This window comes from Ixodes scapularis, unplaced genomic scaffold, assembly GCF_016920785.2.
Source record: "Ixodes scapularis isolate PalLabHiFi unplaced genomic scaffold, ASM1692078v2 PGA_scaffold5__190_contigs__length_132052651, whole genome shotgun sequence".
Classification (NCBI taxonomy): domain Eukaryota; kingdom Metazoa; phylum Arthropoda; class Arachnida; order Ixodida; family Ixodidae; genus Ixodes; species Ixodes scapularis.
This window is the reverse complement of record NW_024609880.1, coordinates 131846521-131869709: the sequence shown is the minus strand read 5'-3', so window position 1 is coordinate 131869709 and position 23189 is coordinate 131846521. Positions and strand designations below refer to the sequence as shown.

General features: G+C 48.2%; 2 protein-coding genes and 1 non-coding gene across 3 annotated transcripts in view; all 3 read left to right on the top strand.

The window, feature by feature from the left end:
• LOC8052202 (elongation factor G, mitochondrial) overlaps positions 1-10104 on the top strand; it is a 31581-nt gene extending 21477 nt beyond the window's left edge. Inside the window, exons 14-18 of the mRNA XM_029978231.4 lie at positions 2105-2197; positions 2483-2558; positions 4431-4499; positions 7905-8065; positions 8764-10104. Coding sequence (XP_029834091.2) covers positions 2105-2197; positions 2483-2558; positions 4431-4499; positions 7905-8065; positions 8764-8946 — 582 coding nt within the window. The 3' untranslated portion in view covers positions 8947-10104. The remainder of the gene's footprint in view (positions 1-2104; positions 2198-2482; positions 2559-4430; positions 4500-7904; positions 8066-8763) is intronic.
• On the top strand, positions 6507-6588 carry Trnas-aga. Its single transcript has one exon. It is a non-coding gene; the product is annotated as a tRNA-Ser (tRNA).
• Positions 10105-11916: 1812 nt separating the features above from the next.
• LOC8052196 (tripeptidyl-peptidase 2) overlaps positions 11917-23189 on the top strand; it is a 60803-nt gene continuing 49530 nt past the window's right edge. The window contains exons 1-6 of the mRNA XM_029978232.4: positions 11917-12089; positions 17883-18011; positions 19617-19712; positions 21060-21161; positions 21505-21638; positions 21909-22006. Coding sequence (XP_029834092.2) covers positions 11928-12089; positions 17883-18011; positions 19617-19712; positions 21060-21161; positions 21505-21638; positions 21909-22006 — 721 coding nt within the window. The 5' untranslated portion in view covers positions 11917-11927. The remainder of the gene's footprint in view (positions 12090-17882; positions 18012-19616; positions 19713-21059; positions 21162-21504; positions 21639-21908; positions 22007-23189) is intronic.

Below are 23189 nucleotides of genomic sequence, written 5' to 3'. Positions count from 1 at the left end.
GGTGCACATTAAACACCCCAGGTTAGCGGTTGTAGTGCACTCGTCGCCCGTTGAGGCAGACCAAGTTCTAGGCTGTATAGACGTACACGCAACCCAATTTTCTTTCCGCTAAATTCCATTTTACCAAAAAAATATTTATTCATTCAAACACGGCACACGCGCATTCTTGAATACACCAAAGCATTGGGAAATTCCAAGTCAAACGGTGAATGTAAAAACGTGTCATCACATTTATTTTTGTATGACGGCTCATTTTGTTCCGTTGCCATAGATTCCGGTAGAGTGTTCCACTCAGAAACACTCAACACCAGTGGAAGTGAAGAAGATATAGGAGAGGGAAATAGTTCCACTTTGTGCGAGTTATCGATTCCTGCTGAAATATGTACTGCACGTCTGTAGAATGATTGTCTAAAAGTGGAGTCATGGTAATGAATACAATAAAAAAAGATACACGCACAATGTCTTTCTTTATATGTCTTGAGAAGATAAACCTTCGTTAAACATGTAATACTGGTTTGATAAGAGCAGTTACCACAAATAAATTGGAGGGCTTTATTTTGTAGGGCTTCGAGACTTTTGACCAGGTAATTCTGATGTGGATTCCATTTGCGTGCTTGAGTTTTAAAGAAGGATAGTTTTACGGGCCAGCAGACGTTTACCCTGGGGTGCCTGGGTACAAAGATTGCCAAAAAAAACCAAGTTTCTTTGATATGTTTCGTATGGTGCGATTGATGTGCTTGTTCCATGTTAAGTTGTGCGTAATGTAAATGCCTAAGTATTTGCACGGCGTGGCAATGTCGAGATAAAGAGAAAGGAGGCTGGTGTGGGTTGTTAGCACTTCTGACTCTACCTACTCATTTGACGACACTTACTTCGATCTTGAGCTACTACTTTAAGCACAACATGCTAATTTTGTCGAAATCAGTCTGTAAAGCGTGACTACTATAAAATCCCATAAAAACACCCTCCCCTGAGAGATTGCCCATCCCGTTTTTTTTTTTTCCTAAATATCCCGAATAAAAAAATTTTGAAACGTAGCCCATCTGCCAATTTCCTTTGGACGTCGCGCGATGTCGGATGGGAATCGCACCAACCGCGTGATCTGCCGTACGTCTGACAAGTGAGTTCCTAGCGGCTTCCTGCGTTTTTGTCTGCAATGTGCGCACGCCATATCTCTTGCCATAACACGCGAGTTTTTTTCCGCATGTATACTGCATCGGGAAATACATTTGTGCCGCGTCTGTGGTATCCATTCCTGTGATATGTGAGTTTGTAGCGGATTCCTGCTTTTTTGTCCACAATTCGCGCTCGCAATATCGGTTTGTTTTTGTTTGTAGCGGTTTCTCGCGTGTTTGTTGTACCCTGAAAGTTGAATCTGCAGTATTCGTTCCCGTGAGATGCAAGTTTGTGGCGGATTACCGCGTGTTTATTGCGTCATGAAACGGGAATTTTTCGTGTCCACAATCCGCAACATCAGTTGCCGTGCCACGTGGTTTGGAGCAAGTGCCCCAGTGTTCATCACAAATCTTCGTAAAGTTTTCTCGTCGTATCTTCAAAGAAAGCCTACCCCATGTTTTTCACCATTTATCTCTTCATTTTTGGGTGGGCGTCCTCGCGGAATGTTACGGTTGCATCGAGGTTAGTAACTTTTTGATATAAGACGGAGTCGTCCACAAACAACACAATTTTTTATGTTAAGGTGGATGGAAAGTCACTTATATGTATCGAGAATAGGAGAAGGCCAATCACACTACCCCGTGGTACACCTGATATGATGGGAACTTGAGATGAACCACCATTATTTACTCCTACTGATTGGGTTCATTTGCAACGAAGATCCCGAGCCTCTAAACCTGGTGGCTCGGTTACGATTTTAATGCCGGCTTCTGTGTCTTTGATCGTTGACACTGACTGTGCATCCGTACCGGATCTACCGTTCGATATCACTCCTGGAACTACAGTTAAAATCTCTTTGAAAAAACTTGCGCCGTAGTTTTTAGTCGACGCCGGGACATTGCTTGCCCGGGAGCCTGAAGGGAGGGACGCTCGGTCGAGGAGTGTGTGCACTGGGGGCGTGGGAGTGACCGAGACGGTCCCGTTGCAGCCGCTGCCTCCCGAGCAGAACACGGAGGTGCTGTTCCAGGACGACACGGTGGGCACCAACGTGCCCAAGACCTTCGTCCCCGCCATCGAGAAGGTGAGCCTCCGGCATGCACACTCCTTGCCAGCCTCCCCTTGGAAACCCCGGTCTGTTGCGTCAGCCAGCTGCGGCCCAGCCTTACGAGACTTGCCCGCATCAATTCCGTTGGTCGATCATTGGCGAGATAATACGAGATGGAGAAAGTCCATTAGTGTTCCCTAGGATAACTCTGTTGCATCTTGCCGAGTCGTCCGACTGGTGAAGAGCCAAAGGTGGGCTAGTGCCCCGAATGCAGCGATGACCCGGCAGGAGCAGACACGTGGCGTCTTCTCTCATTCCCAGGGGTTCCGCGCAATGTGCGAGAAAGGATGCCTCACGGGCCACAAGATTGCCGGCGTCAGATTTCGTCTCGTCGACGGTGGGTTGGCATTTCTCGGTCGAGGTTGCAGCCATCGAGTGAATGTTCCTCGCTACCCGAGCAACTATTGAGAGGTTGTGAACTGACGCTTAACTGTGATCCTCTAAAAGGAGGCACAGGTGCGGTGTATTCCTTGCCACAACATTGCGCGAGTGGAGCTGGCTGTGCAGAGCGCATTGTTCATGCAGGGTCGCGTCACTGACACCCCCAAAATTTATTTTTATTTTTTGCCAGGCGTTATATTCTCTTGTCAGAAGACTACCCAATCAGTATTTTGCTGCAGCGTCACCTATATTTTTAATAAAGTCAAAAAAGGGAACTCCTCAAGACCAAAACTGGACTGGGGAGGAAGAACAGGCATAGAGGAGGAGAGAGTTGGCAGAAGCCACGTGGCTGTGCAACTTCTTTTTCCAATCGACGTATTTGCTGTATTTTAGAAGCCACAAAAAATGGGTATCCTATTTCTTTTCTAGTTTTAATATTGCGCGTGTGCCTCCATTGGCCTTCGACTTTGATTATATCGGATGGTTACGTCTAAACCATAGAAAATGGCACGTGAACACGGGGAAGAGAGTAAGCGCAACTATGGTGCCTGGAACGCGTCTCCGACTGGTGTGTTTACCGCGGCCAAAAATGTGGTCCCTCGATTTCCACCTGATGACGTCATAAAAGTGTCATGCTGTCGCCGGTCGCGACCCTGGCGGCGTTCCAACAGTTGTGGTGTATGTGGCAGATGCCTGTCCTGCTGCAGGTCGCTTTCCACCGTGACAGTTCACGGAAGCTGGAGCAGCCGGAGTTGGGACGCCTAAAGGGACTCCGTGACGACAGCGACACTCGCGTTCGCTCGTGCTTTTCGCCAGCATTTCTACGGCCAACCACCAGGATCGCGACAGGCAACAGCATGACATTCGCGTCATTTGTTGCCACATCGGGACCACTTTTGATGTATGGGCGGGATAGGGCGGTAAACACACCAGTCGAAGACGCAATCGAGGCACCATAGCGCAACTCAAACCGGCCAGTTCTCAATGGACTGTTTTCGGGCGGAAAGAAAACGAATTTCGAGCCACAAATTGTTTTCTGGGCAGTTGGTCTCGTAGTAGGCGGGTTCAAGCCGAGGCGGCCAAGGAATGACGCCCTCTACGGGGCTCTCGTATGTTGTGTACAGTCGGGGACAAAAGTCTCTTGGACGTGCGAGCTGCGGCTGTAACTTATCGCTCTGCCATCTGCCGGCGGGTGGCCTGGTTTCCAGATCGCATAAAAGCGCGTGCGCATCCTACTCTGCCTGCAAACGTGTCTGTTTTCCCGCTCTTCTGTGGCACAGTGCTTAACTCGGAATCGGGCGCGTGGTACCGCCTCGGAGATAGCGCTGGGGGCTGACGAGCGTCTGCTACACATTCCGAAACTCGAGATACCGCCTGGGGCATTTCGCCGCATTTCGCCGTGACAGCGCACCTTGCTTTATAACCAGTTGAGCTTATCGCTCGGTCGAGATGCCGTGACTTCTTGCTTGATATGTGCCATGTCGTTAAGCGCTATCTCCGAGGCGGTACCACGCGCCCGATTCCGAGTTAGGCGCCGCGCCGCAGAAGAGCGGGAAAGCGCTCATGTTGGCAGGCAGAGTAGGACGCGCATGCGCTTTTCTGTGACCTCGAAACCAGGCGACCCACCGGCAGATGGCAGAGCAATGCATTTCAGTCGCAGCTCGCGTGTCCTGGAGACTTCTGTCCCCGACTGTACGAGTGAAAACCTTGGCGAGCATAGCCTGTCAATGTCCCTTTGAGGGTTTGTCATTCTACCAGCCTCTTTAAGGGAATTCCCTCTTGTACTTCTCTTGGAATAGCATTGGGAGGCATTTCTTTGCTCCGGCAGGTGACCACCACATGGTGGACTCCAACGAGATTTCCTTCATCCTGGCTGCTCAAGGAGCAATCAAACAAGGTGAGGGCATTCACCCAACTGCACAGTTTTGTCTCTTCATAAGGATCAGCTTACACTGATGATGGAAAAAAGGACTGTCTGGAATGCGATTGGAGTAGATTCGAAGATAGCCTTTTGCTAGGAGTTCATGGCATATCTTGGCTGCACTGCAGGAAAGCAGGTCTGGTGAGCAGAGAAGCTTCTCCAGCAGAAGCTTCTCCAGCACAGGCAGTTGTACTTCATGTGCTCACGCCAAAGTCTCATCGATGGTAGAACGCTCATGCTGGAGGCAGAGACTGCATATTAGAGTACGTGGAGTGTTTTTTTTTAGACTTTACAAATTTGTTTTAGAAAACCTGCCACTCTAATGCGGTCTCTACGGGCGAGTTAAGGCTTGTTCACACATACAGCGGAGCGCTAAGTTAGCGCTACGTGAGCGCTCCAAGAAGCGCTCATGTGGCGCTTCCTAGCGCGTGACTTAGCTCTAACATAGCGCGCGATTAGCGCTTCTGTAGCACCTTGTTAGTGCTCCAGTAGCGCCTTCTTAGCGCTCCAGTAGCGCCGTGTTAGCGCTTCAGTCGCGCTTCTTGTACCGCGGCGCTGCGGATTAGCGCGTGCACTGGTGTTCCGGTTCCTGTGGTTGGGTGTGCATCAGCAGCACCATGGCGGACATGTGGGATGCTGAAATGGAAATGCGACAGATGTTCTTACATACGCGATTATGTGTGTGGACGGCTTAATGCACAGAAGAGCCTTCTGGGTGCGCGAAATCTTTGGCCACCGAGATACCGACGGGTACCCTGCGAACATTGTTCCTAGGCTGAGGGAGCGAGACACAGAGCTCTTTCGAAGGCGATTATGTTTAACTGCGTGTCTTTGAAGCCAGGGTCACGCATATCGAATAGAGAGCGATGAGGTCGTACCCAATCAATTCGTGGCTCAAAGTCCATGACTCTGAATCGCCTGCCCGACCCTTTGCTTGGAGAGCGGCTCTTTTACTTCCTCTTCTTTCAATGCCAAAAGAAAAACAACTATAAAGGAATCGCCGTGCACGCGCTGTTCTGCAGCAGCAAACACGGCACAAGGAGCGTGAGAGTGCTAACAAAGCATGTCTGTAGCGCTAACAAAGCGCATCCGAAGCGCTAATAGAGCGCTACGGAAGCGCCAACCGAGCACTACATCATGCGCTAGGAAGCGCCACATGAGGGCTCCTTGGAGCGCTCACGTAGCGCTAACTTAGCGCTCCGCTGTATGTGTGAACTGGCCTTTATACTGCCAGGGGAAATAATATACCGAGCTGATCCTCACGATGCATTTAATAATTAACTATTTTTTAAATTAACTTTTTATTTAGTGGAAGCAAACCTGGTTTCAATTAGAAACTTGCTAAGCATCGTCAAAAACCACTAAATAAGGACATGTTAGAAAATATTTGGGGTGCATAGTGTGCTAAAGTTACCTTTCATGACACGGGTGCAATGCTGGTGGTGTGCTGGTTCAGAAAGTTTCTGATTAGAACCGTATCTTTATTTTGAATAACTAAAACTTATTTAATTAACCCATTTTAGTACATTAACCCACTTACCATGACAATTTTTCTCCTATATTACGTCCCCCTGGCTGTGTCAATCTCCCACACGAACCGCATTACGGCCTTTTCAAAACAAATCTGCAAAGCCTTAAAAATAAAAATGACCGCATCTCCACGTGGTGAATGATGTTGATTGGGGCGAAGCTCTGGTGGTGCTTGTCTGCGTAGACAGCATGCCGAGCCTTTCGTTTGTTTTCATCCATGTCAGAAAGAGAATGTGTGGTATGGAACGTATTTGAGCGCAATGAGCATTTGACCGTAGCACCCTCTCGTCTATAAACGTTGAGCCAATGCATGCAAAGTTTAACGCGATTATACACGCATTTGACCGCAGCGCCCTCTCCCGTATAGACGTTGAGCGGCTACATGCAACGTTTCACCCATGACGTCCCCAGCTCTCGAGTTACTACCACACCTCAGAGCCCCCTACTCGTCCCGCAGTCGTGGCCGAGTGGTTAAGGCGATGGACTAGAAATCCATTGGGGTCTCCCCGCACAGGTTCAAATCCTGTCGACTGCACAAACATTTTTTTTTTCATCTTTTTTTCTTTTTTTTTGCTCTACACGAGCACGTGAGCTCATGAGCACGAGCACGGACGCCGGATAAGTCTAGACCCTAAGGAGCTTCGCCCCTAAAACATTCGTAGCAAATTGCTGGGCAATTGTGTTGCACGTGAAACATCTGGTAGCTTTACTTTGGCGATACTTGGGTGTTTCACGCTCAACACAATTGCCCAGCAATTTTCTACGCATTTTCGGTCCAATTCCTCCGCGATTGACGTCCACACGGCGCTCTTCATTGTTTACTTTAGCGATTGGCTTAACGCGTGGCGTGTACACTCGATAACAGTTCCTGGAATGAGGATACCGTCCGGGTTTTAAAGCCCCGGCGCTTCTCCCTCCATAACCGCAGATGTTTCTCCGATGACCTCCAACCACCGTCCGGCGGGCGAGTAGTGGCGCGCGAGTAGTTGCGCAATCACCAGCCGCACGGCATCGAGTGAGCGTGGCCTCGCGTGTGACGTCATACCTGAACCAGCCAATCAGAGTCGAGCTAGGGAGTATGACATCATCCCCTGGCTCAGCCAATCAGCTTCGAGTTGATTGGCGCCTTACTTTTCGGCTTCACGAATTTCTAGACCGCCCTGACGAGACAGAGCAACACCCTGTATACTAGAGCGGTGGCCACTTGGTCTCCCTCCGGCCTGTTGTCTGCTTCAGATGGGGCAACCTGCCAGAATTTCTGTGCCATCAAGCGTGATAACATAGAGGCAGCCGCAGCCAATGCCCGACATCGTAGAATATTTCGCTTCAGTGGCACGCATTCCTTTGGAGTGCATGCAAGAAAGTGAAATGCGTAACCCTGTCGACACACTATAATGCTTAGCTAAGCTGAAACATTCCACTTAATTGCTAGAACTGTATGACAAGGAAAGCCTTAATTGAACAATTTCCCTAGTATTATACGGAAGATAGAATACCCAGAGCTGACTGGATTGTTGCAACTGCAGTTTGTGGGCATAACCAGACGTTTTCCTCTCTGCTTAGAAGCGCTCTTACGAAAAGGAAACGTGGCAGGCCGTGCCACAGGTTTAGGTCCTCCGAGGTCCAGGCTACAGCAGTACAGCTGAGAGTTGACTGGGCTGTGAATGTTGTGGCTGTGGGCTGCCAAGCACTTGCACCGGAAGTGCAGTTGTGGCTTTGCAACACGGCACAACTTGCCTGCGGGGAGCTGTACAACCGCCGAAAATTGGTGCGGATAATACGGAGAAGTTGCTCGGAGATGCTTTTTCTTTTTTTATCTCTGACCGGGTGAGCACGACTTCCTTTGCCCAGTTTATGAGTATGGGAGCTGGCAGTTGCTCGAGCCCATCATGAATGTGGAGATCACCGCTCCGGACGAATTCCACGGCTCGGTGCTGACGACAATAAGCAAGCGACGTGGCATCGTGGTCTCCAACGAGAGCAGCGAGGGATGGTTCACCGTCACTGCAGAGGTATGGCATTGGCAGAAATGGATAGAAGCTATCAAGGGGCACACCAATTCCCCGATTTGCATGAGAACTCTCAATGTTAGTATGCTTACGAAATAAAAACACTCCTTCTAAGACTAGGGCTAAGATGTACAATGTGGTTCCAAAGTTGACTCTTGCCCAACTTGCGGCCGTCAAACTTTCCACAAGAGCCACCGAATGCTCGCAGCACCGGATACGGAAGGGAACAAAGCCCACGGATTGGTTGCTCGCCGCTGCATCGGTGGCATTTAAGTCTGTCACGCTGCGAGGTTTCTTTCTGACCGTTTGTGAGTCATTGTTAAAAGGGGCATTTCTATCGATGATCCCTCGCTTCGAAACATCATCCTACCGAAAACACCACATTTCTTAACCCTTCGTGGACAGTTTCCTAGCGTTGATGTTTAGTGTGGATGGATGCCGACATGCTCGTAAATGTGCACGACCTGAATCTTGGAAGTTACAAGCGCTTGGACGTGAGACTTTTGATCCAGTGAGTAGAAGTGTAGTGGCTCAATGTGTCCAGGATTCCTCTCTGCAATGTTCTTTGTTGGAGGAGACTCGTAGAGCGTTGGAGTGGAACAGGGTGGTCGTCCGCATCCCGGTCAACGGTGGCCGTTCCCAAACCGTGCTTCCGAGACAGGCTGCCGCACGAGGGCCCCCCCTTTTTGCGTCCACCGCAGGTGCCGCTGAACGACATGTTTGGCTACTCGACGGAGTTGCGCTCCATGACCCAGGGCAAGGGGGAGTACAGCATGGAGTACTCGCGCTACTCCCCAGCTCCACCGGCGCTGCAGCAGCAGCTGCTCGACCAGTACCAGGCGTCGCTCGAGACCCCGGCCGCGGCCAAGAAGAAGCGGGGCTGAAAGGCTGCACGGGCCAAAGGGGCGCGGAGAAAAAACCCTCGTGCATTTGCCGGTGCAGGGACGCGCTCGACCTCATCCCTCGAACAAGGCCTGCCAGAGGGCTTTGTTCGGTGCTCGAACCGATGCCCCATTTCGCCGAGGTGTCTACATAGCGAGGACGTTGTTTCCCAACTGAAATGCGCTGGTGGCTGGCTACTTGTATATCGTTTGTAGTTTCTCTAGTCTGAAACACACACCCTGCCTAAGGAAGGTTGGGTTCCGTGTTCTCGGTAAATACCCACAAACCCCAGAAATGGACCTCCGAGCCGCTCTTTTCCGTCGGGGGAAACCGAAAAACCCCGAGGTGAAGCTGCGCTTCGATGAAAAAAACCCAAACTTTGTGGGAAAAGAAACGTCCCATTTTCTTTTTTGTATTTACGCAACCGCACTGAACTGGCTTCTACTTTGTTTGGGAACTAGGATCCTTGTCTCGTTTCCCTCTTTATTTTTTAAAATGCATATTTTCCAAGTATTCAGGTATGTATTCTGGAGATTGGGGAACGTCCTCTTTAATATTAGGCCCAATAAACCCAATTTTTTGTCCGCCGCCAGACATTGACACCGAAAAACACGGAATCTCCCATACCGGAATCATCCAATTAGTATTGATCGCGTGACTTTTTCACGAGCCAATCAGCGTCGGGCTTCGCAGTAAATTTTTTAGGCTTCACTAAACCTGGCAACCCCCCCCCCCCCATAAGACAAAGAATGTTTCGCGTTAAAACACCCCTGAATTTGAAGAAAAAGAAACCCTGAAAAAACACCCCCTGGTTGGAAGAAAAATAAACCTCGAAAATGGGGAACCCTACCTATAAGGAATCATCAGTGTTTGTGGACTCTGCAAGCTTCAAAGGTTGCATTGTGTAGTAATAGCAGTTGGACTGAAGGAGAGATTGTGAAGGTTGTGCTGCGTCCGTCATCCATGGCACGCTGAACCACGGCTGGCCACAAAAACCATCAAAACCAGATCACTGCATATTCTGCAGTGCCACATGGAAGTATTCACCACAAAAGTCGGATTTTAAAGTTTGCTGAAACTGACAAGGCCCTTGTGTCCTGGCTGTTTCTTAGAGGTTAAGGCACTAAAGGTGTTTATTAAAATTTAAAACCACACCCGTCCAATGTTGCCTCGTTTCTCTTCTGTAACACCCGCCTTGAGTGGGCTTGGGAGATTCATACCAGAACAACTCCTGACAGCTTTCACTTCAAATCTCCAACAACGTGCTGGCGTACTCAAAAATGTTTTGCTTAATGCTGTAGCCATAGAGAACAATTTCCAAAGATCGCCACATAAACAGAAAAAAATAATTTGTAACATTTCTAAATTTGTATTGTTGCAGTGCCTTAACCTAGCTGTCCACAATTGATAGCTATTTATCTTGCGGTGTTGAACTGCAAAATGTTTTCATTCAGCTTTGAATTTTTTCATCTTGAGAATGTCTCATAGTAGCCCTATCATTGGTGCATACTACGGTAGTTTACTTTGGAAATGTAATACAACTCCAATGATAGTTTGCTTCAAGCTTCCACAGTTAATTAGCTACAGTGAAGCATTTCTTTCAGAAAACGATGTAATTACTTTCGTTTGAGAACTATTGTATTTCACTAATGCTGATGTGATATTAAAGGGATACTTCAACGAAATTTGAAATATTCCCGTCGTGTTCAAAAATAGGTTGAATATGATCCACAATATCCGTAAATGACAATCGCACGTTTGTATTTTGAGCCTGATGGCTATATTTTTCGTTATAAACGGCCCACTCTGGCAAGCACTCGGAGAAGGCCCAGCTTAGAGCACGTGACATCCAACGCAATCGTGACGTAGGTCGTCTCAAGACGAGCAAAGCTACGGCGAGGCTGACGTCGAGAGAATGGCCTAGTCGTTCCAGCCACCGAAGCGGCTGCTTTTGTACGAATTTTGAGTGACGGGTTAATCTTCTATAATCTTGTAGGGGGACAATAGCGACTTCTGCGACACACAAAAGGCATTCCCGGGAAGAGGGGAGTTCCTCGTTCCCCTCTTCTTTCGTCGTGGCCGGAGACGAGACAACCTCCGTCACTAGCTGTCAAGGTTCCTAGACGGGCATTACAAACGAGGCGTTAGCGACATCCACCAGGTGCTCTTTGCTAATCGTTTAATTCGTTTTAAAATTACTTTTCGAGACTTTTTTAACAAAATATTGGTATGTTCCATGTGATACTGCTCCTTTGAACACATATAAACCAAAAAATGAGCGCCGAAATTTCTTCGTAGTATCCCTTTAACGTATTCGTCCATTTCTGACCATTTCATAAAAGTGTGCCTTTATTTTATCTGCCTCACTAACGGTGTGATATATGGGAGCTGAGTTGTGACTATAATGCAGGCCAAATGTTTTATTATTTCGCAAAGTACTACCACCAAGCATGTAAGTTTTCTTCTATAGCTGTCAGTGACGCTACAGAGTGAGAGTCCACCTCTACAAAATCATAAAAAAGTGACAAGAAAGTTGCTAAAATTTATGTTAAAAGTAAAAAATTACAAATCACCCTAGAAAGTAATTAAATTACGGTATTTAAATCACTATGTCACCCGCTTGAGAGAAAGATCAATACCACCTAGAAGGAAAGATAAAGGAAAAAATAAATCTAATACCAAGCTTTTTTTTTTTTTTTAAGGAAAAAAAAATGCTTTAATTAAACTAAAAATTACTTTCGGTTTGTGCTTGGCTGCGTTGTGAGGCGCATCGACTAAATTCGGTTTGATTGTCATTACTTTGTCCTTTTTTTCTTTCATGATATATAATTTATTGAACTTTAATAAAAAAAAAGTGATCTATAGATTTTAGACTGACTAAACAATAAAGAGTGAAAAATTCCAAGGAAAGCGTCCAGCGCATCCAGCGTTTGACGAGTGGTCAAGTGAACGTTGGGTCAAGCAACGTTGGCAGTTCCTTAAAATGGCCGTCGAGAGCTGTTTGGATTTTCCCATCTGGGCTCTGCTGCCGAAGAAAGAGACGTGTATTCCGGCATTCCTGGGCAAATACCCGGACTACGATGGAAGAGGGATCAAGATCGCGATCTTGGACTCCGGCGTCGACCCCGGTGCGCCGGGACTTCGGGTGAGTAGCGGCCGGCTCCGAATGACATGACGTTTTTGCCCTCCTGCCGGGATAGTGCAACGTAACATTTCTTCTCAGGGAGGCGTCCGAAATCTATTTCTCCCACTGGAATTGGCTGATCGTTGGGCTGACGTGCCTAGTTGACCGGGGCCTACGGGCCGTGAGCCCCTCGAGTGGCCCGAGCGCTGCGGCCCAGCGGTTCCGTGTGAGCGCGGAGACGGGGGTTCATTGCTCGAGACGGGGCCTCGCTCGAGTCAGCTGTTCAGGCTGCATCGGCGATGGCCCTCTTGGTTCGTTGGGAGCCACTGGGAAAACATGCATACCACGCTGGAGCTACCTAGAAGCTGCACGATCAGCTGCGACCGTTTTAATATGCTGTCGAAACTTGCCCAACGAGCGAACAGTACTGGGTCCTCGAACTAAACTTGTTTCGAAGAGTACCTTGCCATTGCATAATTACTGGGCGTGAACCTGGCACACTGCGCCACTCCTCAACAATCTGGACTTATTGTTTCTTTTATATGTGCACCGACACAATCTGAAGTGCAGTTCCTGTTTCAAAAATAAATTAGTTACAGTTAGTTTGCAAATTATGTATTTAAGTTACAGTTCCTCAGAAAATGAAAGTAATGTTAGTTACTTCCGCAAAGTAACCAAGTTATATTGAAGTTGCAGTTGCAATTTTATCAATTTACGTAGGCAATAATGGCGGGACAAAACTCGCAGGAATCCCGTACAGTTGGACGTGACATTGAGTAACCCACAGACGAAACTCTGGCGCTGGGGGCTGAGGTCAACTCTAGGGTTAGAGGCGACAGGCAGACTGCGCAGACGTCTGGCCGGTCTCACTGTGGAACCTGGCCGTGGTGTCATCTTCGCCCACTCCTTTCGAGTGAGGGAAGACAATAAATACCACAACATGGCACTTCTGGCGAGCACACTTTGCGAGTCCCACACTTGTGGGAATGTAATATGAAAGCAGGTTCTGCCACGGCCATTCATTCCAATGAACATTTGCAGGGCCCCAGTCGCACACAAAGCATTAATATGAAGCGCGTTCTCCCGCTTTGGATTCTTTGTATTGCCCCCCCCCCCCTTATGTAATGCCCCTGGTGGGGCCTTTAAGGGATAATAAATGAAAAAGGTACAGCTAGCTTGGTAGGCAGCATCATTATGGCATTTTTTCCCTAAAGTAACTGCCATTACTTTTCAGTTACTCATACAAAAAAGTAATAAAGTTGTAGTTAGGTAACAAAAGAAATGAAGTTTCTGAAAACAAGTAGTTATATGACAGTACTAGTAATACGATACTACCCAAAACTCCATTGCCATAAGATGCTCTGATGGGAATACTTTCTAATTTTATTAGTTCGGATAGTCTGCTGATGCTGCTTTCGAGTGCTGCAAACAGATCAATAAACAACTTTAATAGAAGGACTGGTTTTCAGACACGAGCATGCAGAATGTGTTTGGCAAGCTCCTTACAGTATCATTTATGCATACGCAAACGTAACACAAAAACTGGTGTTGCATTTGCAACAGATGGATGCAGCATTTCTTTGACACAGTGCCGTCACTTCTGTTTTGCAAGGAGTTTGAGACAAATCCTGGAGGAAGGCCCACCAAGAAAAGCTCAGCCACTTTTTTAGGGTCTGCAGACAAACTGACCAGTCTTTTGACAGACGCACCATGGAAAGCTCACTTTAAAGGGGAGCTACGGAGGTTCTGGAAAAAAATTACGAGGGAATTCTAGTGTATTTTTACCCCGTGAATACCCAAAACCATTTGCTGCGCAAGTGTTGTTAAACGCGAGAAAACGCGAAAGACCGTTGCTGTACGTGACGTCATTGACGGATCTTTTGGCTGCCCAAGGCTAGGGAGCTTCAGCCCTATTTTGAAATTGCTCTTATGGCTCTCCGGCAGGTCGCACTGAAACATAATTGTGATATCTATTATTCTAAAGGTCCAATGAATGCAATTCAAGTGTTTTTTCTCAGATGCAGAAGTGCCCCATCTTCCCTTTAAATTCAATTTGTGTGCAAGGTGGTCATGAGTATTTTAGGGCCATAGTGCAACCAAATCTACTAGTGCCTACCACGCAGGTGGTGCACATTTCAAGGCAGGGTGCTCTGCTCCGGCCCTCATTCTTTCATGTCAACCATTTTCATGGGACCGTTACCATATTGCATTCTGACATGGCTGGAACGGAGAAGATATCAAATTGTCTTTTATTTGCCAATTGGAAGGGCGTAAAAAATATAAAATATTTTTACTCGCCAATTGGAATGACGTAAGAAATATAAAATTGTTTTTTATTTGCCAATTGGAAGGACGTAAAAATGAAAATGAATGGCAAAAAGTGAAGCTGTGGCACAGCATATGCAGTGCCAGCTGCTGCATGAAAGATAATTCAGTATATAACGACCCAGGATCAAGTCTACCTGCATGTTACTACACTGGTTATATTTTCCTCTACTCACGCTTAATTACCTTTCTACGGAAGTTTGTGAGGGTATTTTTGTTGTGCGACTCGAGACAAAAAGATTTCTGTTTGTAGATGAGCTTTTCTTTGCGTCTATCAAAAGAATGGTGAGCTTTTTTCTGCCCCCCCCCCTCCATTTAGAGAGATGGGCTGAAAAAGCTTTCAGTCTATGTACAGAAGGTGCTTAGCATGCTATCCCCAGGTATTCATAGAGCAAAGTTTGGGAAGTGATTGATGATCCCAAAACAACGAAACCTGTTCCCCTAACAAGCGATGATAGGTCGACACTCTCGGACGAGCAAAGTACCAGCACCCTTAACCAATCCTTCAGCTCCCATGAGTGCCATTGAAATCACTTGTATAGACATTATGCAGGGCTGAGCAATTTACTTTTGAATTGTACGTAATATCAATGCTCAACATTGTAAAAAAAAAATATATATATATATATATTCATTACAAGATAGTACCTGGTGCAAACACAAAATTAATGTGAAAATTCCGAGGTCACCCGAGCACTTCTAATGAGTAGCGAATGCGAAAGCATGAATGTCATTCTTGCGCTCCCTTAGTTTGTCTGCGGCACACTGGCGTGGACGGCCAGGTTTCGCTACTGCCGAGGTTGTGGCCGACGGCCAAGTGCTCACGACGGAGCGCGGTTCTGCAGCGTAATCGCGACATTTCGAAGGAAGGAGACGAGTTTTCTGTCCTTTGCGACAAGATAAACAATGTCAAAAGTAGAAGATGCAAATTCTTTCCACATTAAAATCGTCGCGCAGCTCCTTTAAAGCTCTCTCTCAATGGGGCTGTTTTTACCGTAATAATGGTATGCCACCCATTTTGTTCTTAGCCCGAGACTGAGGCAGGAAACGAGGAAAGTTTCAAAGTAGAAGAAAAATGAACAGTCGAGGACACATCTCTAACACAGCTTAAGACAAGTTTATTTGGTCACCCTCTCGTATACACTCCACGGACTTCACCACAGAACCTTCTTGACCTCCAAAGTCGAGAATGAAACTTTCCTCTTTTCCTGCCTCAGTTTCGGGCTAAGAACAAAATGGTTAACATCCACCAGCTCGCCCGCGCACTCACTGCTTCATCGATGGTATGCCGTTCTTTCTGCATAATGATGTGTTCAGACCATAGGTGCCGACTACGGGAGGGGGGGGGGGGGAGGGCCTGAGCCCCCCTGAAATTTTCCGGGGGGGGGGGCAGAGCGGTAGAGACCCCCCCCACCGACAATGCCACAGGCTCTTTCTACCCTTCGTCGTTGAGGATTGTGAACGTCGGGGATTACTAAGAAACATATTAATTAGCGAAATAATTTCTAAATTCTAATAATTCATTTTTAACAAAAATAGACGTATGGTTTTAATTAGAAACTTGCCGAGCATCATTGAAAACCCCTAAGTCAGTCAATTTTAGAATGGCTCGAAGCACTCGAGAAGCACGAAGGATTCGGCTGCCTTTGTGCAGCAGGCACACAAGGGGCCGGCAATGCGAAAATGGGAATGATACTAAGAATCTCGTTTTTGCAGTGTTCTTTTCACCACGAGAATAAACTATGCATCACCGAAGCTCAGTCTCCGCCCAAATGTAGCGGTCCGGATGGGATGCCAAAGTTTCGGAACAAATTGTTATCTTATTCGAAGGTTATCAGCTATTTTCTGAAACTTTCAGTGGGACCTGGTCGTTTGCGTCATTCAACCCCATGTATTTGTGGGCTCCATCGACCCCCATTCTCCCAGTAAAAATGTGCCAAAAATTGCAATAACACTTTATCCTGAAACTTCATTTCGTCCGGACTACTAGCAGCACATTTGGCTGGAAGCTGAGAGTTGGGCATTGCAGAGTTTATTTTTCCGATTTAAAAACGCTACATTTCTTGGGGGGATATCCTGTATACTGAAAAGGGGGGGTTGAAGTGCTGCAACGGCTTTAGATTTTCATAAGGCACTAAAATATACAGCTGGATGAATGCAAACATCAATGCCCCAGGCTCATTTCACGGCGTATCCAAATGATGACGCTACCAGGTTAAATAATTCATTAATTAAAGCGCATAAAAACAGCTGAATCGAGGCATCAGCATCGCGAATTCCCCCCATACACGCACACACATTCCCGTATGTGGGTCTGTGGTGTATGGGGGAAGGTGGAATTCTACTCGAGTGAATTCTGATATTGTCTATTTACGGTGATAACTCAATCTACGAGCTCTAAGCATCCGAAAAAAAACCTAAATTCCACTAATGGGTAACTGATTTCCCTATTCAAACTCTATCAAAGATTGCGTTGAGCCCATCTTTCTGCACCTTGGAGCAGACACCGGGGGTGTCATCGGACGGTGTTTTCCAACAATAATTGCTGCGTTACGTCTTCTACACCCAAAGATTTTACATTTTGGTCAAAATACAATGCCCAACGTGCCTATAAAGAGAAATGATAGTAACGTTCAGAACCTCCACGCATTAGCTGTTTGCACTGGTCAAATCTTATGGAGGTGGTGGGGAGCCGAGGATGGCCTCCGAAGAGAAAATAGTGCCTGTGAAATTCTATTGCTGCGACTTTCCTAGGACGTCTTGTCACCTAGAACTGGCCTCTGGTTAGTGGCAAAAGCCCAACAAACCACGTGCCACGAACAACGAGCTCGTGCAAAAATCACTCGGGTGCCCGTTACAGAAGGTGGTCGATGCGATGAAAACTGTATCGCAGCGTCTCCTAATTGGCTTGGACAGAACCATGGAGAGAGGCTAGAGATAGGAATGTGCAAACGGCGACCAGGCAGTGCAAACCCTGCTGTCGCTCGGTTACCGCGCGTGAGTCGGAGGTGGGGGAGGTACTGCCGTCCCGATCCTGCACGTGCTGCCTGCTCGGCCGCGTAGAGGCACTGCGCACGCTGCTTCCCAACTCCCCATCGGGAAGGCGAGACCACTCGGAAAAGGTTCGAGAGTGTGTGGCAGAACGGACTTTGTTCAAACATTCATTTTTTTCCTTTTCCGAGGAGCGAGTGGAACGAGCTGCACAATGAAGTTGTGTCCATGGCCTCTACAGCACTGTTTTTCAATCGTGTGTTGAGCATTGATGTTCGAATTTATGCTTTTTCGTGTTTACATTTTCCCCTTTACAATTCGAGCTCGCGCTCACTGGTGCCAAACGACCCTATATTTGTAACTATATGAAAATGTTTCCCTCCTCGCAATAATGCCTCAAGGTGCTTCGAAGTAACCCAAAACAATAAATGAAGAGAAAAATGAAACCCGTTGGGAGGCGTTGTTGTCACCCGGAGTAAACGTGTGCTCTTGTTGTAGGTGACGAGCGATGGGAAGCCCAAGGTGATTGACCTGATGGACGCGACGGGGGCCGGCGACGTGGACACCAGCACGGTCGTCGAGGCCCAAGACGGGGAGATTGTGGGACTGACCGGGCGCAAGCTCAAGGTGCCTTCCTCTTTAGACTTCCCTCCTTGGACTTCCTGCTGGGCAGTCCACAAACGAGGCTGATGCCAAGGGGCGTAAAGGGCAGCTCGCGGGCCTAAACTGGGCTTTTTGCGAGTACTTAGAAACCCTCGAATATGAAATGGTCGTCTTTTGGGCCTCGAAGCCCTTTTCTATTTGGAGGTTTTTGAAAGCCCCGCAATTCCGGTAAAAAAGTTGTCTGTTTGAAAAGGAAAAAAAAAAGAGAATCTCGACGTCAGAATTGACGCTTTGACTAGCTCGACATTCGTACCGAGGAGGCGAGGCAACGAGTGGTGCTACTTGTCAGGCAGAGTGATACAGCCCCACAAACGTTGGATAGTCTGGTGGAAACATTGCTGGGAGAATCGCGATCGATCCGAGCGCTGCACTCCATTTCACGATAACTTGGCAAACTGCGGAGGCTGCAGCCCCCGTGACCCAATAAGAGCGCCGGAGCAAGGCGCCTGACAACACTCCGTGGTCGAAGCCACTGGGGCTTCCTTACCGCCATAGCAAACAGTGCCATCCGCGATAAAAGCTAGCTCCATGTTTCTTTTTTCTTTTAACGGCGATTGAACTACCGCAATTCCATCTCCATTGAGAAGAATAAGGAAGAAATAATCGCAAATCTACGAGTTCAGTTATGTTTAAACCAAAAAAGTGACGCCACGTCCGTATCCACTCTTAATTTTTTTTCTCGTTGTAGCGCCGTGGCCGTTGGCAATCGCAGCCGTGTAATTGGCCGTTTCCACTCGGAACGTCGCACTCTGCCCTGGCATGAGCACCCGTCGCAGATCCACGGCTAAATTGAGCGTATGGTTGTCTCGTGAAGCGTTCCCGAAGTGCTTGCTACTCTAGCGGACGGAAATGTCGCTGCGGTGGACATTCGTCCGAAGCTGGTTGGTTTCGGAGCAGACGACTCTTGGCTAGCAGACAACAGCCAGTTCCTCTGGGCCTCGCCCTTTGCATTTGGCGTAGCGACACCAATGCCTCCGTCGGGTTACGTGCCTCACTCCGACGCTCTTATTGGGTCGCAGGACCCCAGCCTCCACAGTTCGCCAAGTTATCGTGAAGTATAGAAATGCTACAACAGCCCACTTCTGGGCCTTATTTTTTGTGGACAAGAAGCTATTCTTGTTACGCAGTTCCCATCAAACTATCGAGCACCTGGGGGCTCTATCGTTGCTTAGACTAAGACCAACAAAGCGTTTCTATGTTGTCACTCGACAGCCTCTTGTCTTCCCTGCCTTGGGACCAAAGATTCTGAGGCAGCAGCTTTTTGCACTTAGGATGCTCAATGCAGTGGCATAGCCAGGAAGGATTTTCATTTGACGGCGTCGTACACACGCTTCTTATATGGTCGGCTGCATTTCCAGGGGCGGGCTTCAGCCCCATAAGCTGCCCCCTGGCTATGCCCCGGACTAGATGTCGTCTGCGTGGTTGGAGGTTTGAACAGCGCCCACCTCAAACGGCCGTATTGCTGGCAGCCTGCACTGCATGGGGGGCGGCACTGGGGCAGGCTGCCCGAAATTACTGCTGCAGTCCCAGCCAAGGCTGCCTCTCATGCTTCTGTATCTGCTCTTACAGATACCGGACTCGTGGACCAACCCAACCGGAAAATACCACGTCGGTGTCAAGTGTGCTTACGAGATGTACCCCAAGTCACTCAAAGAACGTGTTCAAGTCAGGTTTTGTTCTTTTAGATTCTCAGAATTTATGCTACCAGTCTTTTAATCTGCTCTTCAGTTTGCTTTTCTGAGATCCCCATTTTTTTTTTTCACACTGTTCCCAACTCCAGCTTTCTGCGTTACCTTCTGCTAAGCTTATTTATTTGCTATATTTTCCCTAACCATATGAAATGCGAAGGCAAACTAAGCACGTCTGTTTACGCGTGTATACAATACGCTTTAATCTGTGGCATGTGCCTCCGTAATGTTTGATTTTAGCAAAAGGAGTCGGTTTGAATCTGAAAAGTATAGCAAAGTGTGTGAGCCATTCACAACTTGTCTTGTGGCCTCTATTTTTGCGCTATTTCGATTCCTCTGCAAGCCACAAGCCAGTCTGACCAAACTGCCGCTTTATTTTGGGAGACACAACCTCGATAACAGTGTTGCCGTCACAAACAACGAAATATCCGCCAGGCCAGTGTCACGAGATTCGTTTGGGTGCACAGCGGCGTTGGTCGTTCTTGGGGTGAAGAATGCACACCATCATTCTAGTTATTCTAGTGCAGCAAGCACAACTCGAGAGCCACCTCTGGGACCGGCTCTCTTGGTGACCGTGCTTATTGGGAAACTAGCACTTGAATTTTATAGCAATTTCTAATTTTCAGCCATGATTTACGACACTGGTTAGGTCATTTTCTGGTATCAGAATTGCACGGGGGAAGAGGGCACGCCCTCCTGAGGCTGTCGTGCACACCTAACATAATGTGACACCAGTTCAAAAGTCAATTTCTATCGACCTACCTGGTGTGATTTTCCGAAAAGTGTGACTGTCATGGCCTAGCCCATTCTTTCTATTTAAACCTGGGCCAGTCTGCTGTAAGAGAGGAACTTTTAGTGCGTCAAATGACTAAGAACCAATACTCGAGGCTCATAGATTCACGCGGAGAGAAAAAAAAAAAATTACTTCTGCGTCTTCATTGCTCCCGATTATTGGTTCAAGCAGGGTTTGTTCCATGAACTGCACCGAAGCACAGGGCCTTTAGTCAACGGAAGTCTAGGGAGGACTCTATATCCTCTTTTGGCTCCTTACCCGGAGGGCCAAGCCCCTCGGCTTTTGGTGGTGCTTCGACTGCTCGTGCACGCTCGAAACCGAGGTGGCTTCGCAACCCAGTTGGTCAGTCGGTTTTGCCGGCACATGTGATGAAGCCGGTGTCGTCTCTGCCTTTCGCACCGTGCTCGTAAAGACAGAGTCGCTCGGTCTCGAGAGGCAGGCGTCGCCAGAATGAGGTTGATCTTGCGACACTCTCACGGGACGGAGCGTGGGAAGAGGGCACGCCCTCCTGAGGCTGTCGTGCACACGCAGAAAAGCTACAAGGAGAGGGAGTGGTCCCCCCCGCACAACCTGGCCCTGGCCAAGGCCGCTCGGAAGCTCCAGCAGTTTGAAGCCGGCCATTCCGCAGCCCCCGTGAGTAGACCCGGCTGCACAAACAGCTCTCCTGAGGAAGCCTGATTCATACTGCCGAAGGAAACATCTTGGGCATGCGCGTAGCCGGAAATATTTTTCAGAGGTGAGGGGGGATGATGATGATGGATGGAGCTGGGTGTGACGATTGGGAAGGGAGGGAGAAATGGGGGTGTTGTGTGGAAACCCCTCCTGCCTACACCACTGGTCTTGGGCACGTGGCTCCAGTTTGGGGAAGGTCGATCTCGGGACAACGGAGACTAAAAGGAAGGGATTGGCGGCGAGCCCAATGGCGTCTGCCGGTTTCTGGCCCGGCGGACGTCCAATGCCGGTTGTCTCTGTGCAGCTGGGCCAGGAAGAGAAGCTGGAGAAGGAGGAACTGGAGACGCAGGTGGAGCTGCTCGGGGCACTCGAGAAGAAGTTCGAAGACCTGGGACCCGTCTACGACTGCGTGGTCTTTCACGACGGCAACCTGTGGAGGTGAGCTGGGAGACTGGCTCGCCACGCTTGGCGTTCCACTGCGTCCTTGCCATGGAATCTCGCGAAAATCGACCGGCTGTAGTCCGGCAACCGCGGGTCCAATATCCATCAATGACCCGCCCACTTACCGGCTACGTGCATTCTGTCCTTCATTTCTCGGATTCTAGGGAGTAGAATGTTTGACTGGAAGGGAGATTAAACTTTGCCCTCCTTGGCAGCGTTGCAACCCAATCTGGCGATGCAGCCCCGGTCAAGGGTTTGGTTACGCAGGGCCGTTGTGGACACGTCCGAGAAGGGGGACCTGGAAAGCTGCACCCTGCTGGGGACCTACAGGGAGACCCTCGAGTTTGCCACCCTGTCCAAAGAAGGTGAGCCTCCTGGAAACTACGTGTAAGAAAGTCCTTGCAGCTGGGAGCACCTGCATGCTGGAGTGGTAAGCATTAACGTCGAGCCTGCTATTCTCGTACTGCTGTAACCCAACTATCTGAAAATATCGGTTAAATGTGAAAGATTTCTTTGTCATGGAATGAACTCCCATAGGCACACCGCATTTACTCGTTGCTTGTCTCAAAAAAGCTTTCAGGAAGGACCTCGAATATCTCAAAATCTGCTCAGCAAAAAAAGAAAAAGCAAAAAAAAATGCAGGCAGCGCTCAACAAACAATGACCACGGTGGCCCGAACATTAGTTGGCAAAGAAGCGGTGGTCCAGAAAGGGGAAAAAAAGAAAGCTAGGTTCTGCATAATCGCGCTGGATAATCCGCAAAGCAGAACAAAAAAGAAAAATCCTGCATCATGCGTGCACTACGTGGGACTTTTTTTCCTCAGGGACCTTTGTTTTCTTAAATCCCCCACCTTCTTCAACCGTTTGGCTTTTGGTGCCCCTGTTTCATTCTTTTTTGTTTTTTATAAGTTCTTTCAGGTTTTATTTTCTTTTTTTTTGTGTGTGTGTTCTTGCCTTCAGGACTTGCCGTCTCATCTTATGACGTTGATAATTTGGTTGCGTTTTGCTCACCCCATGGTGCCAGCGTGTAAGTGTCGAGTTCATTAGCGTGTTTCATTCGCACAATGCGCAATCAGTGGAAGGAAAATTCTGTACCTCGCATGTCTGGACACTCCGCTTATCTAGAATTTTGAGTATGACTCGGAGTCAGGGCCGACCTCCCACCATCGAGCTCCCTGGGCGAACTCCGGCCATGGCACCCAACTTTTTGCTTTTTAAATGCCCATATTTACTAGGTACGACATCACATTGTTACTGAACAACAGGAGCGTTTTGTCGGCCGAGAACCGCATTCCAAAAACGACCGGCGATCGAGCACGTAGCGTCGTGTCGTGCTCTGCGTTCAAATAAACCAAAGGGATACAGAAATGGGCCGAAATCGCTGCTGAAGCCTAGCCGATTCTGGAAGGAGTGTGTTTGCATTTCATGCGGCGGTTATGTATAAGATGGCATAAGGAACGCACCCTCTCGAGACTTTTCTGGGGGGTGAACCTTTCCGAAATCCCTCTTCTCCCTGGTGCAAGCAGATCGGGTCACTTAGCGTATGCAT